Raw genomic sequence first — 15,785 nt, forward strand, 5'->3', positions numbered from 1 at the left:
AGAGCTGAGAAAGAAAACAAAGGAAATTAGCTGTTGCTACCAGCTAATCGAACAACATGCACAAACTTCTTAGGACACCAAACATCCAATCCTGTTCTTAAAAAAGGTAAATTTTATTAAAAACAAAAAGAAAGAAAATACATCTGGAACTTAGGCTTTGCTAGATTTTAAAAGTGCAATTCCAAAAATTAAGCACCGAAAATAGCTTTCCTGGGGGTTCAGCTTAAAGGTTACAAGCAACCAAAAGCATCTGGGGTTAGCACAGAGGAGATCCACAAGCCAAAATAAAGAAATAAACCTGATCGTATCTATCTAAACATTCCCTGTCCCCAATGATTCTTTCTAGGTATGGAAAATAATTTTTCATACCTGGTTCAAACCTTACACAGCATTCCTGCTTATAGCATGGCTGCTCTGGGTCCCTGCAGCCCAGAGAGAACAACAGACAACAAAGGGAAGTTTTTTCCCAATTTTAAAAAGTTCTAGCCCTCCCATTGGCTCTTTTGGTTAGGTGCCCACTTCCCCTTTCCCCCCCTTTTTGTACCTATGCAGGGAGGCTTTTTAACCGTTTACAGGTAAAGCAAGCAGAGAACAGCTACCAAAAGGGATTTTACAGCTAACTGGCTGGCTGGGTGTCCATAAATGGGAGCTACCCACCCTTCATTTATCACAGATGCAAAACCCGATAAGGCCTTATTTCTGGTTGTGCTTTGAAGAAGGTGGCAATTTTGCAATTGCAACAAATGGTGGCAATTTTGTGAAATTAGCTGTAATTGACAATCATACGGCCACCATACCGTAGCCTGGATTCTGCACTGAACCTGAATACCAAACCCTAGCCTAAACTAATACATATCTGAATGTCAGTGCTCTGGCCCAAGTCATGAATCATATAACAGTTTTTAGTTTACTCCAGACACAGCTTCTTTTTGATATTAAAGGCTGTATTCTTTTGCTAATGTAAGGGAAACTGAAAGCACAATCCTGTCATAATGTTATTAAAGGAAACCCTCCTTTAATCAAACCATTTACCACAATTACATCACTTAATATGAGGGAAAAGATAGACAAATAAATATGATATGGTATATGATGAGGTTCTCACAGAGGCTGACCTGGCATATCCAGTTAGCATTTCAGATCAACCAGCTTCCATAGTTTAACACTTTCCTCCAAGACCCTACTGTGTGGAAGGTGACTTTCCTTGTTAACTCTTAAAAAGGAAAGGTTGGCTTCTATTGTAAACTGAATGGCACCTTATTTATCTTCACAATATGTTAATAGATGTTTTAGCTGTTTTCAACTGGGCAAACTGGTTGAAACTATAGTAAAGAACAATATTGTCAGACACATAGATGAACATAATTTGTTGGGGAAGAGTCAACATGGTTTTTGTAAAGGGAAATCATGCCTCACCAATTTACTATAATTCTTTGAGGGGGTCAACAAGCATGTAGACAAGGATCCAGTGGACATAGTGTACTTAGATTTTCAGAAAGCCTTTGACAAGGCCCCTCACCAAAGGCTCTTAAGCAAAGTAAGCTGTCATGGGATAACAGGGAAGGTCGTCTTATGGATTGGTAACTGGTTAAAAGATAGGAAACAAAGGGTAGGAATAAATGGTCAATTTTCAGAATGGAAAGAGGTAAATAGTGGTGTCCCCCAGGGGTCTGTACTGGGCCTAGTTCTATTCAACATATTCATAAATGATCTGGAAAAAGGGGTAAACAGTGTGGTTGCAAAATTTGCAGATGATACAAAACTACTCAAGATAGTTAAGTACCAGGCAGACTGCGAAGAGTGACAAAAGGATCTCTCAAAACTGGGTGACTGGGCAACAAAATGGCAGATGAAATTCAATGTTGATAATGCAAAGTAATTCACATTGGAAAACATAATCCCAACTATATGTATAAAATGACGGGATCGAAATTAGTTGTTACCACTCAAGAAAGAGATCTTGGAGTCATTGTGGATAGTTCTCTGCAAACATCCACTCAATGTGCAGCAGCAGTCAAAAAAGCAAACTGAATGTTAGGAATCATTAGGAAAGGGATAGATAATAAGACAGAAAATATCATATTGCCTCTATATAAATCTATGGTACACCCACATCTTGAATACTGCATGCAGATATGGTCACCCCATCTCAAAAAAGAGATATTGGAATTGGAAAAGGTTCAGAAAAGGGCAACAAAAATGATTAGGAGTATGGAACCGCTGCCATATGACTGGGACTTTTCACCTTGGAAAAGAGACGACTAAGGGGGGATATGACAGAGGTCTATAAAATATTGACTGGTGTGGAGAAAGTAAATAAGGAAGTGTTATTTACTCCTCATAACACAAGAACTAGGAGTCACCAAATGAAATTAATAGCTAGCAGATTTAAAACAAACAAAAGAAAGTATTTTTTCACACAACGCACAGTCAGTCTCTTGTACTCCTTGCCACAGGATGTTGTGAATGCCATGACTATAACAGGGTTCAAAAAAGAACTAGATAAGTTCATGGAAGATAGGTCCCTCAATGGCTATTAGCCAGGATAGGCAGGGATGGTGTCCCTAGCCTCTGTTTGCCAGAAGCTGGGAATGGACAACAGGCGACGGATCACTTGATGATTACCTGTTTTGCCCGTTCCCTCTGGTGCACCTGGCATTGGCCACTGTTGGAAGACAGGATACTCGGCTAGATGGATCTTTGGTCTGACCCAGTATGGCTGTTCTTATGTTCTTTCTTCAAAAGATGATGCAAAGTGCAAAAATAAAAAAAAATAATAAAAAAAAAACCTAGGAAGTTTTCTCTTTTAGCTTTCGTTGATTCTTTAGTCTCATTGGTTAGAAAATTGCCATTCACACCTGCAGTGCTCTAGAAATAATAACATAAGAAAATAAATAATTTTATAGGAAAGATAATTCCTGTGTGATTTGTACAAATTAGTATAATGTTTACCTTTCCCTTCTATTTACAGGAGCTATAGAAATCAAAGAATGCATAGGCTTTCCCCTGAAGAGGTGGAGTCCATGCGGGATATGCTGGCACATAGTCTGTATCAAGTACGACAAAGGGTGTGTACGCGACTATTGTAACAAAGCTCTGTACTCGTAGAGCAAAAGATCATGTTTGCCCTCCTCACCATCATAGCAACAGCCAATGGTAGCTGCAAAGATAGTATTGTTCTTCTCAGCTGAACCATGAAACTGTGTTAATGGGAAATACTGAGCCAGATCCTCAGCTGGTGTCAATTGGATTTCAATGGAGGTGCTCTGATTTACATCAGCTGAGGATCTGGCCCATTGCGCTCAGATCCCACAGTACAAAAAGTAAAAGGGAGTTTGACTTCTAGCTTTTCACCCTGATGTCTGATCTGCAATGTAACAGGACAAGAAAATCCAGAAACTAGCTCTAGAGGTCAGGCTTCCCTAGCTGTAAAAATCTCCATGACTCAGGAATGTTCTCCTTTCTGATATTGCCCAACACCTAGTTTATCTAGTTTAACTTTCCATGCCCTCTCTCTCTCTAGTCACACACAAGCTGTGACCTGTGAGGGCAGCAGCAGACCTGTAGAGTATTCCCATGGCAACTGAGGAGATGGAGTTGATATGGAATTTAGGAGTAATGGTATTTACCTGAACATGTGCAGCAGTTACACTTTTTAAAGCAAACCATCTGCAGAGTAGGTTTAAAACTGATATTATTCTAATCTCAATATCCCTGCCCTATGAAGGAGCAGCAGGGCCATTAGAGGCCAGTGCTGTTGTGGCACAGGACCTACGTAGATTTGCCAGATTTGGGGGGCAGGTCTCATGGTTTGTTCTGTGTGGGAGGCAAACCCTGCCCTCACGATAGGATGATAGGGGAAGAACTCCCTCCCACCCTGAGCCTCATCTTGTAAGCTTTTCCATGAGCTGGGTCTGAGCTGGGTCTCAGCAAGGATTTATTTTGAAAAAAAAATGGACATGATTTTGGTATCCTGTAAAAATACAGTGTGATGCTGGTCAAAGGTGCAACATCAGTGTAATCCAGTCCAATGCATCACTAACCAACCAAGCATAATGCTGAACACTGTCATGCTCTCCTATGGCAAAGTGTGCTAGCAGGTACACTTGGGTAACCTTGAAATTATGCTGATCAAGTGCCCTGACTAATGTAACATATGCAGGGATGGAGAATGATAATTTTATAACAGGTCATTGTTCATGTTATATTCTTCTTTAAAATTGTCTGAATTGTGCCCAATTATCCTTATGAAAAGTATTTCTTATCTTACTAGCAAGTTGCATATGCATCTGTCCTATACATTACCGAGGTGAACCCTGTGTCTGCAAAATCAGTTACCTTAAGGTCTATTAGTGCACTATAGCATGCTATGTGGTATTTGAAACCGTATCTTCTCTTGGAAATGAAGGATTTTAATACTGTACTACTACTTCCCCTGTTATTTTGAACTTTGAGGGCCTAACTCTGGAATTTCACTGGAATTGCATCAGTGTGAAACCAGTATCAGTGGGATTGAGATCAGGCCCTAAGTCTTCAAACTGTACAAAAATCAGTGAATTTGCCCTCACGACACCTCTATGAGGTTGATAACTATTATTCTCATTTCACAGGTTGAGGGCCTGATTCTCTACGGCCTTGCACCATTTGCAGCCATATTCAGCAGTGCACAGTGAGTGTAAATCTCTGTCAAATTAGAATGGAAGGGCCTGATTCTCATTTACACTAAAGCCACTTTATACCATTCTGGCAGTGTTAAAGAGCCTTAAAGTGAGTGTACATTAAACTAATGCCCACTTTAAGGCTCTTTTACAATGTCAGCATAGTGTAAAGAAGCCTCAGTGTAGCTGAGAGTTAGGCCCAAAGAGTTTAACATCCACCCTCACTCACTTTGGATAGGTGTAAATGGGTACCCAAGATAATAAAGAATCAGGCTCAGTGACTAAACTTTTACCAGACACTGCTGAAGGTAATGTTCCATTGTGGCATTATAGCTTCTACCAGTATGGACACATGTGCATCCACCCTTGCATTGCACTGATAGAACTAATCTGGCAGAGGATGTATGCTGCTCAGAGATGGGGAATAACTGCTGGCTAAATGGAAATTTTTGCCAATAGGACACAAAATGCCAGGTTGTGCTGCCTTTCTAATGTAAACCAGGCCTAAGAAATAGAGGGGTCAGTCCTTGGTTTTGACTGAGATCTATCTGGTGCAGGAACGGAGTGGGAAGCAAAGGTGCCCCCTAGGCAATTCCTTAATTCCTGAGGGTCCCTCAGTTTATGCAATCCTTTCCTCCTGGGCCAGGCCACAGCTCTGTAGGATGTGGCATGTGGGTAAGGATAATGCAGAGCTGGCTTTGCTGGCTGTCCACCACATGGGGTTTTCTCCACACGAGGGAATTCACAGCTGCTCAGGTAGGGCAGGACTGGAGTGATACAAGGGAGCCATACTGAAGGCCAGGATCTGTCCCAGAGAGGTTGTGCAAGATCTCACAGCGAGCCAGTGGCAGAGCCAGGAATGGGATGCAAGAGAAGTTCCTTGTTCCCAGTCGCATGCTTGACTGGACTGCGCTGCTTGAGCCAACGCGGCAAGTGTGCATTGGGAAGAGAGTCAAATACATGTATTTCCTATTTCAGACTCCGTCATATAACAGACACAACCTGCCAACAGAAACAAGCGAGAAACAAGCCAAAGAAATTCTCATCCATCGCCAGAACAGCCTGAGGCAGAGTGTCAGGAAAGGAAACAGCTTACCTTGGGGGAAACCGGTAACTGTTATGCTAGCTACAATTCATGTGATCAGGGGATGAAAATAGCTGCCTGTCTCTGGACGTACAAAACCCAGCCAATTTTAATTTGCTTTTGCAATAATTGAAATGAATATTTCCCACAGAGCATTGGAAGAGGAAAGCACCTGGAAACAATGGGCCATATTCAGCAATTATGTGAACAGTAATGTCAGTGACATGTCACCTGTATGCTAGTCAGAACACAGTGTAATTGGTTATAAGAGGTAAAGCACTGTAACTTGCACTAACTTTGCCATTCACTGTGGGTACAAAACAAGTGAAACACGCACCTAGGGACTAAGGCAAAGCCCTTTAAAGTCAATGGGAGTCTTTCCATTGCCTTCAGCTGGCTTTGGATCATACCCCAAGGGCCAAATTCTGATCCTGTTTGCACTGGTGTAAACCCAGTGTAAATGGGTTCAGAATCAGGCCCTGAGGGTGTGGAAGGTGTAAGTGTAAACCCACTTACACTAGTTTCACATTGATGTAGCACACCTGTGTAGGTGTAGCACAAAAAGCAGCAAAGCCCAAATAACCACTACCCCTTATTTCCGTCCTGCTGCTAGTTGCTATTCTTGTAACAACCCAGATTTCCAGTCCCTTGGTTTGTAAATTACATTGGTTTGGCCCATCATTGAATGCCAAAACAGTGCCTCTATTGTTTATCTTTTCATTGAATTAAAATCCAGAGTCTTCCTTGGGAACTTGCCCCCATTTATCTCAGACTGAATTTGGCCCATATAGTTTGAGCAGTGGAAAGGCACAGCTTGGAATGTCCTGCATGCTGAACTGGTTTTGCTTCTAAATCCAGGTTGGCACAATTAAATGTACTGTATGCTTTTCTGTCTTTGCACACAGGCTAGCACCAAAAATGTGCGTTTCCTCTCTTTACCGTATGGTACTCATCATCCAGCTAGACGAAAAGCAAGGCATGATGCTTCTACAGGTAACAAACACACTTTACTCTGCATACCACGCCAAAAAGATACAGTGGAAAACCAAGAATTTGCTCCATGAATTTTACAACAATATCCCCTAAGAAATCCAAAGTTGCTTTAAATGAGTCACATCCCCTTCACCTATCTGTCGCTCCATGGTGTTTACATGGCACCAACTGTGGTCACCTGCTCAGGACACCCAGAACCAATAAGCCAGTGTGTTACCCCTTTGCCTCAGCAAGGGTGTGCTTTGCTGGAGTTTAGACTGTGGGTCAGGTCCTGGCCACACCAGTCTATCCAGCAAACTCCTCAAGATTCTGCCAGTCTGAACCTTGCCTTGCAACGTAACAGTCAGTGAATCCCAGTTCTCAAGTTTCCCAGACACATCTCTTCAGTGTCCAGTCCCTCTCACGGGACCAGCCTGCTGGCTTGCTCGTTACTTCAATATAACAGCACTGATATGTTTATAGTAAAGCTAAGAATAAGTTTATTAATAAACAACAAAGATTTAAATAATACTAAGCAGGAGAAAGAGAGACAGGTGAGGTGACAAACAAAAGAAAACATAACACTTTCTAGTGACTAAAACTGCATTTTAGCAAGTTAAAATGTTTGCCTAAATAGTTTTCTCACTTACATCAAGTTACCAACATCTATAGCCCTCCAGGCCAGAGGATCCAAACTTCGGAAACTTAGAGGGCACCGTTCCCTTTGTTCCCTAAATGATGGAAAACTAGAATGTCTTTTGGCTCCCCTTATATTTCCCAAAGTCCATTGTATTTGCTTCAAGAGCCAGGAAGACACCTGGGGGTTCAGACACAATCTATCCCAAAGTGTCTATTGTCTCTTCCCTCATCTCCACTGTGATATACATTTTCTTCTTGGTATGACAGTAGCAGATCAGGCCCTCTTGTAGTATGTACTCTACATACACATAGTAAGATGCAGTCTTACTCTGAACAGCTTACAATCTAAGTAGACAAGACAGACACTGGGTGGGAGGAGAAACAGAGGTCAAGAGCAGAGATGTGACTTGTCAAGGTCACACAGCTGGCCAGTGTCAGAGCTAGGCATGGAACCCAGGTCTCTTAACTCACCTTCCATTGTCCTACCTATGAGACCATGCGCCACTAGACACCTTTCCGCTTTTTGTTTACATATGAACTCCTGAAACACATGTGGCTGTTGAAAATGGCTATTCATTTTTGGCAACATTAAAAATCTGGCAGTGAATGACACTGTTTTTTTTAATCACCTTTGTAGAAAAATGGTGAAAAGCCAAATGTTGCTTGTTTCCTGCATGTGCAAAATGATTTACTCTGTTCCATTTCTTTTTTCCTATTGAAACAAAAGAAAGTGTGTGTGATCTGTATAAGCAAACTACCCACTTCAGGTTGTGCATATATTGGGTGCATAACACAGTATGGAACACTTGATAAGAACCCAGCCAAAACCTTCAAAGTTATTTATTTTCAAAGAGATTTCTGAACTAGAGATATAGAACAACAGGTGGTAACTAACAGGATTTATGGGTCAAGGGATATCAGTCCTGCTTAAAAGCTGTTAAATATTTCAGCACAACAGTCTATGATATGAAGATCTATTGCATCCCTTTCTAGGGCCTAACCTTCCCTTATCTCTGCCATTAGCAAATCTCGTATTATTTCATTGGAGACTTTGGGACATACCCCAGGAATGGTGCAAAGCAGCTGAGGCTGGGCTGAGAATCTAGCCCAGGGCATATAGTGTTAAAGATACAATCAGTGAATCTATGCAGGGAGTTTACAATAATCAGAAGCTTGTGCTACCCACTGGTAATAATCTGGGAAGGCAAAACAAACTTCAGCAGAACACAGTGGGTCAATGAGATGCAAAGAAAGTTAGTCACATTGACAGAGCCCATGGGACTTAGGCATCTAAATACATGTGAGGATCTGGGGCTTTGGTTGCTTGAGTATCCAAAGCAGCATGGTAAAACGAATTAACCAAATTGCAAAATAATGGTCATTTTTCTCCTGTTTCACACAGGTAAATATTTCTATGACCAATATGTCCGACACTTTGTAGCACCGATTACCCCATCTGGCTAGATATAGATATAGGCCACCTTATTATGTTCAGTCCTCTTTCAAATCTGAAAATATTTTTTTCATATTATCCATTTTCTTTGAGACAACTATGTGTGTGTTTAATTGCAATAGGATATAATCTGTTTTATAACCCTTCATGTATTTTTGTTGTATTTTTTTATGAGTAATTATGTAATAGTATGGCTAATTTATTTTTACACCTTCAGACTTCAGATGGCCTGTAATTAAGGAAAGAGCAGAGATTTGCTTTGTTAAATAAATAGGACAAGAGGGCTAGTTCACCTTGGTGTAGGCAAAAGTTTTGCACCAGAAACGATGGAAGTGCCTTGGGTGCCAAAGGGTGTGTTTCTAATAAGGTTAGGGAACTTTGACTTCAGGGAAAAGGCTCATCCTCTGACACACCCAGGTTAATCAAAGGGCCCTGAAGCCAAACCTTCAAGTGCAACTGGTTCTTTTGGTCTTGTTAATTGGAAAATTACAGGTCACCTACAGTTGGAAACCTCTCATCAGTCACATTCAGTCCTAGGTTGTGTTTTTTGTAATGCTTCAGAATTATGGGTTTGGTTATCTGCTTGAATAACTTGCAGAACATTAAAACTTACAAGAATGAGTCTCCTGCATGGGATAATATGACAATAGCAGTACTGAGAGCTATTAACATGGAGCAGAGTATGCTCATTTATTAAAGCTTCAGGGTAAAACAAATACAGAATGCTCTAGCTGCCAAAAATCCATTGTCTCTCTCTCTCTCTCCACTACTTAAGAAAAATAGGTTATTTTAATTGTCCCTCATAATAACAGGTACATTATTTTACAGTAATTGCCCCAAGAACTACAGCTCCAGTGTAACATGTATGACCTCAGAATAATACTCTATAATATTAAGTATTTTCTTTTAATAGTTCTTAATAAAATAATCTCTCTCTTTTTTAATAATACCAGTCCCTTTTGTGTTACTGTCCAGGTGATTACAACAGTGATTCTGATTCAATGGTCTCCATCATGTTCAGTCCACAGCTCCGAGCAGGCTCACTTGGAGCAAACCGTCGTCAGCAGGAGATGGTTCCGATGGAGCAGTTAGATAGAAGAGAGAAACTGTCAGATTTTGCTGGTCAGAGGGGAACCCCAAGCAAGCAGGATCACACAGCTAGAATAAGAAGACCGGCTTTAATGCCAAAGCCCCAGTTTGATGCAGTATTTGAAGAAGAAATACAGGGATATGAATCAGAAGAGGAGGAAGAAGCAGTCGCGGCATCAAGGCCATCAGTCAAATGGGCAGCTGAGAAAAGAAATGTAAGACATTTCCACAAAGCCCCAAGCTCCCCATTCTGGAGAAAATAGCAAAGTTCTTATATGAACCATAATTACAATGTTCATCTTGGGACCTCTGAACTAATTCTGATACCGGTTCTAAGCACAGCACGAAGGTTCTTAGAAGTTCTGCGTAGAATCAAATGCTTGAACACTCAGATTGAAGGTTGTTTGCCTGAAGCCACTGAATGGCACAATAGTAAATGACTACAGTATCTGCTGGAAGAGAGTTGTATGTTAACTTAACTTACTATAAATATTCACACACATTTCACTGATGGTATCTCATAAGTCTATCTTCTGTACTATGGCTATGATCCAGCAAAGCGCTTAAGCATGTGCTTAAATTGAGCTCATGAGTAATCCCATTGACTTCAGTGAGCTCCCTCACATGCTTAAAGTTAAGCACATGGTGACATTCTTTTCTGGATGAGGGCCTATATATATAATCTATCACTGTGCTACATCTCTTACAATGTACTTCTGATTTGGTCCAACAAACATCTGATCCATAACATTTGGCAAGCACCACTGGGGAAAAAAACACCTCTTCTTTCTGTTCATAATTCAAAATAGTATTCAGAAGTTTAGAATAAAGCATATCATCTATGTTAAATGCATACAAAGATTTGATGAAACTTAAGTCCTATTTATATTTTTCTATTATATGCATAGAAAGAAAGTATTCATTTTCCTTTAAAATTACAGAGTCAATGGCACAACTATTAACAGAAGAATGGATTTTGTCTTTTGTACTTGCACTGAATAGACAATGAATAAAATTTCTAAAAAGCCAAAAACAAAATCCCACTTTCTTGTATGAAACAAAAGGACAATTGTACAAAATAACTTGGGATAGATTTAAACCAAATCCCTAGATCAGACAATCCCTAAATTTTGGAAAAGTTTGAGTCCAGGTCCAAACATTATGACTGGCCCTATCTCTTTTGTAGGTTGAACTAAAATCCTAGATTCAAATAACCCAAATTTTGGGAAAGTCCAGATCTGAACATGGTGGCTCAGGTCCATCTCTAATAACAATAGGACATTTTGATGAATATCTAACAAGAGTTCTACTGGCTTTCTTAGTCAAAGTCTCCACCGTGCCAATCAAAGCAGAGCAGGAAAATATTTGGAAATTCACCACATCCAGCAGTGGGGAGGTGTGCTCCTAATCTGATCTGCTCTCGCTTGCCCATGACATTGGAAAACTATAGGGTGTATTTCAGATCCTGTTGATATTTGTATTAGCTTGGGGAAAAAAACAAAACAAATTAAATTGGTGTGTTATCCAGTTGAAATCAAAACATTATTTTAAAAGGTCACTTTACACTTCCACCTGGTATTTTCTTAACGTGCAGTGCAAACTATCTAATTACCATTTCATACCTCTTTTAGAGTGAAATCCACCCCATCTCACAGAGCCCACAGAAGGTCCCCACAGCAATGGAACTATTGCAGTTTTATAGAGCAGCATAGATACATAGAAACCATCTGCAGAGAGTGGGTGGACATGGGGACTATGTACTCCATGCACTCCAGAGTCAGGTAGGAGGATAGAACAAGAGGACCAGCTGAGTGGTTAGAAGTTGCAAGTTGGAGGGACTGAGACCGAGGTGGTGGAGAGAAAGTTGGGGAGGGGTTGAGAGGATGGTGAGGGGGAGAGGGATAGTGAAAACGGAGTGAAATCTCTGTATTGCATCACTGTTCTCCTCGGAGAAGTCTGAGATTCTGGGTGAAGAGAGAATCAAGGAAGAGAATTTGAGAAGAGATTCAGTATAAAGAAGAACCATTATGAGTTGTGCATGCAGCATATTTCCCCTTTCACAAGACTTCATGGAGGGCTTTCTATGGGGATGGTTATACCGAGCCATCTCAAGGAGGGGCATGGGGTAACTACTGTTGCATGTGGCGCAGCTGGGGAATGCACATCATCTGGCCACTGGTGTCATGAGGGTTACCTGGGAAAAAGGGATCCACCAGAATTTTTAAGAGTGTGCTTAATATGTACTCTTTAATTCTTTATACAACCTTGTGTGGGTGTAGAGTGTTTAAAGACCAATCAAATGTGAGCAAGGAGCAAGCGTATTTTAAAATTTCATGTAAGCGGATATTTATTTTATCTGATTTTTTGCAAGTCTTTTAAAAATACAAATAAAATCAATGGGGAGACTGAGACAAGTCTCATCCTATTTGTTTGTTTATTTCTAAGCTTTTATTTTTCCAGAAATCAATGGGCCAGATCCTCAGCTGTTGTAAATCAGCACAGAGTGATTGAAGTCAATGGAGTTACATCTGTTTGCACCAGCTGAGGATCTGGCCCTAAATCTGCAAAGTGTATTTTTAGTTTGCTTTTCTAGCAATTAGAAAGTAGCACTGGAGGAAATTTTTCTTCTACACCATTAGTTTCTGTTAATGGTTTAGTTGGCCATTAACCAAGAAGCAATACTGCAGATGCCCATATAAAATACTTGCCAATAACTATAAAGTTACATTATTATTTTTTATCATGGGCATAAGTAATGCACTATGTACTTATGAAAAGTCAAACCATACTGAAAGAGGATCAGCTGTTAGGGTTGAAATGACAGTAACAGTGGCTTTGAGGATATTTTCAGGAGCTCCTTCCATGCATAAGTGGTAAAAAGGGAGAAAAGCACAAAGGTGTTTGTTAGAAAATTTTACAAATGGGCACTTAAGACTGGCATCACTTGCATTACAAAGGTGGGAACTGATGTTTTGATGCTACATAAGAAATTATAGGTAGGGCAGGGATAGGCTGTGCTGTGAAAGGTCTTATAAGTGAGGGCAAGTAGTTTGTTTTTAATGCAGTGGAGAAGGAGGAGCCAATAGAGGGATGCAAAGAGAGAAGTGATGTGGTTGAAGCAACAAGATAGGAGAATAGCAGTGCTTAATTTGTGCCAGGGCAGATCCCCAGCACCCCTGGGCTTGCTGCATCAGTTATGAATGTAAAAAAATTGCTTGAGCCCCTGCACCTAATTGCTTGAGCACTGGCACCTCTTTCATTACAAATTAACCACTGGAGGATAGTGAGCTTTGCAGCAGCATTTTGAATGGATGGAAGTGAAGTAAGGGCTGGTCTACACTGAAAATTTACATTGTCCTAGCTACGTTTCTCAGGAGTGTGAAAAATCCATACTCCTGAGAGACATAGCTATGCTGACCTAACCCCTGGTGTAGACAGCGCTAGGTCGACAGAAGAATTTTCTGTTGACCTCGTTACTGTCTCTTGTGGACGTGGATTAACTACTGCAATGGGAGTACACCACCCATTGTTGTAGAGCGTGTCTACACTGAAGCACTACAGCTTCAGCACTGCAGCTGTGCCCCTGTAGCGTTTTAAGTATAGACATACCCTAAGATTGCATTCGTCAAGGCCAGATGGAAGTTATAGTAGTGAAGATGCAAGATAGTGGGGGCCTGGAGGAGACTTTTAGCTGTGTGGACAGAGAAGAAAGGCCCTATTTTAGCCCTGGTCTACACTACAGAGCTAGATTGACGTAAGCTGCCTTACACCGATCAAACTCGGTAAGTGGCTACACTAAAGTGTAGCTCCCACCAATGTAACTCGCCCAGTACACCAACTTAATAACTCCACCTCCGTGAGAGGTGTAGCGCTTGAAGTCGATGTAGTTAGATCGACGCAGTGTCAGTGTAGACACTGCATTCCTTATGTTGACTGTTACTACCTTTCAGAAGCTGTCCCACAATGCCCCACACTGGCAGTTAAAATGGTGCAAGCGCCCCTGGTGACAGTGCACACTGCGGACACAAAAGCAATTTAATTACTATGGTGGCTGAATGTTGACATAACTTAGGTTGACTTACTTTTGTAGTGTAGACTTGCCCTTATGATGTTATGCAGAAAGAAGACCATATTGGTCCCTTCTGACCTTAAAGTCTATGAGTCTATGAGTCTATAAGAGGCAAGAGCTAAATGCAGCCTGGATGTGTGGACCTAGAGAGAAGGCCAAGTGAAAGATTATGCCTGGGTTCAGAGCTGTCCATGGGATTGAGAATAATGAAAGGAGGAATGCTTGGAGGCAGGGCCGCCCAGAGGATTCAGGGGGCCTGGGGCAAAGCAATTTTGGGGGCCCCTTCCATAAAAAAAAAGTTGCAATACTATAGAATTCTATATTCTCGTGGGGGCCCCTGTGGGGCCCAGGGCAAATTGCCCCACTTCCCCCCCCCCCCCCCCCCGCCACCCCCTGGGCAGCCCTGGGAAAAATAAATATTTAAAAACCTTCTGCATCTCGGCACAAACCCAGTTTTGAGAAAACTTCGTTTCAAGTCACCTTTACAAGGTATCACTGGTTCTCAGCATCAGCTAGTGCTAAAAGGCACTAACGCTCATTAAAAGGGTTGGACAAATATTTTCTGTCAAAACTTTTTTTTGGATCGAAAACTAGGGGTTTTTAAAAAGCAGAAAAAATCACGGACAATGTCTGCTTTCCTTCAAAATTTGTTGTGGTTTTTTTAATTGAAAAGCTGAAATTAGTCTGCCAAAACCTGAACAGTGTGTGGCCAAATATTTGCTGCTTGCTGTGTTTGATTGTTTAAAGAAACAATACAGTAATTCTGCTTAAAAAAAATCTAAAATTTTTGAACCACCTCAGCTTGTGACCAAACGCCTGAGCCCATCCAGTCAGAGATTTTTCCAGGTTTCTGATATTCTGATGGTTTCCTTGACTCATATCTGTCTCCATAACTTTGGGTTCATTTAGGTTAGAACATAAGAACATAAGAACGGCCATACTAGGTCAGAGCAAAGGTCCATCCAGCCCAGTATCCTGTCTACCGACAGCGGCCAATGCCAAGTGCCCCAGAGGGAGTGAACCTAACAGGTAATGATCAAGTGATCTGTCTCCTGCCATCCATCTCCACCCTCTGACAAACAGAGGCTAGGGACACCATTCCTTATCCATCCTGGCTAATAGCCATTAATGGACTTAACCTCCATGAATTTATCTGTTTCCTAGAGACTGGCTCCATGGGGTCCCTCACAAACTGGAGACGGTTACTGTGGGTTTGTCTTTAGTATAGCTTATGTACATACTCCACGAACTGAGCATTTGAGCTTGTTCCAGAATTTGGGATGAGCCTATGTTGTGAAAACTGAAATGCTTAAAATAGCACATGCATGTGAATGGACACAGGGTGCTAAAATTAAATTAACCCAGGGGATCTCAAACTGGGGGTCGGGACCCCTCAGGGGGTCATGAGGTTATTACTGGGGGTCGTGAGCTGTCAGCCTCCACCTCAAACCCCGCTTTGCCTCCAGCATTTATAATAGTGTTAAATATATAAAAAAGTGTTTTTAATTTATAAGGGGGGGTCTCACTCAGAGGTTTGCTATGTGAAAAGGGTCATCAGTACAAAAGTTTGAGAACCACTGAATTAACCCCTCTGGAGCCTCGGGGAATGCAGAGGAGGGGGGTCTCCCTTGGTAGGGTTGGGAAGGAGGTAGGTGGTGTAGGATATTGCTCTTCTCATGTGATCCCTCCCCCATGGCTCTCTTGGCTCTATCACTATTAATCTAAAATGGCTAATTTTAAATGAAGCTACCCTGCCCTGACATGAATCTCCCTATGGCACTGAAATTAAATGTAGACTATAATTTGGCATTTGAGAAGTGA

General features: G+C 41.3%; 1 protein-coding gene across 1 annotated transcript in view; it reads left to right on the plus strand.

The window, feature by feature from the left end:
* The window catches only part of SLC9A4 (solute carrier family 9 member A4), a 45,487-nt gene extending 35,329 nt beyond the window's left edge, over positions 1-10,158 (plus strand). The window contains exons 9-12 of the mRNA XM_065414509.1: positions 2,972-3,068; positions 5,637-5,768; positions 6,648-6,735; positions 9,782-10,158. Of these exons, the coding sequence (XP_065270581.1) occupies positions 2,972-3,068; positions 5,637-5,768; positions 6,648-6,735; positions 9,782-10,158 (694 nt within the window). The remainder of the gene's footprint in view (positions 1-2,971; positions 3,069-5,636; positions 5,769-6,647; positions 6,736-9,781) is intronic.
* Positions 10,159-15,785: the final 5,627 nt, after the last annotated feature.

Source organism: Emys orbicularis, chromosome 1, assembly GCF_028017835.1.
Source record: "Emys orbicularis isolate rEmyOrb1 chromosome 1, rEmyOrb1.hap1, whole genome shotgun sequence".
Classification (NCBI taxonomy): Eukaryota; Metazoa; Chordata; order Testudines; family Emydidae; genus Emys; species Emys orbicularis.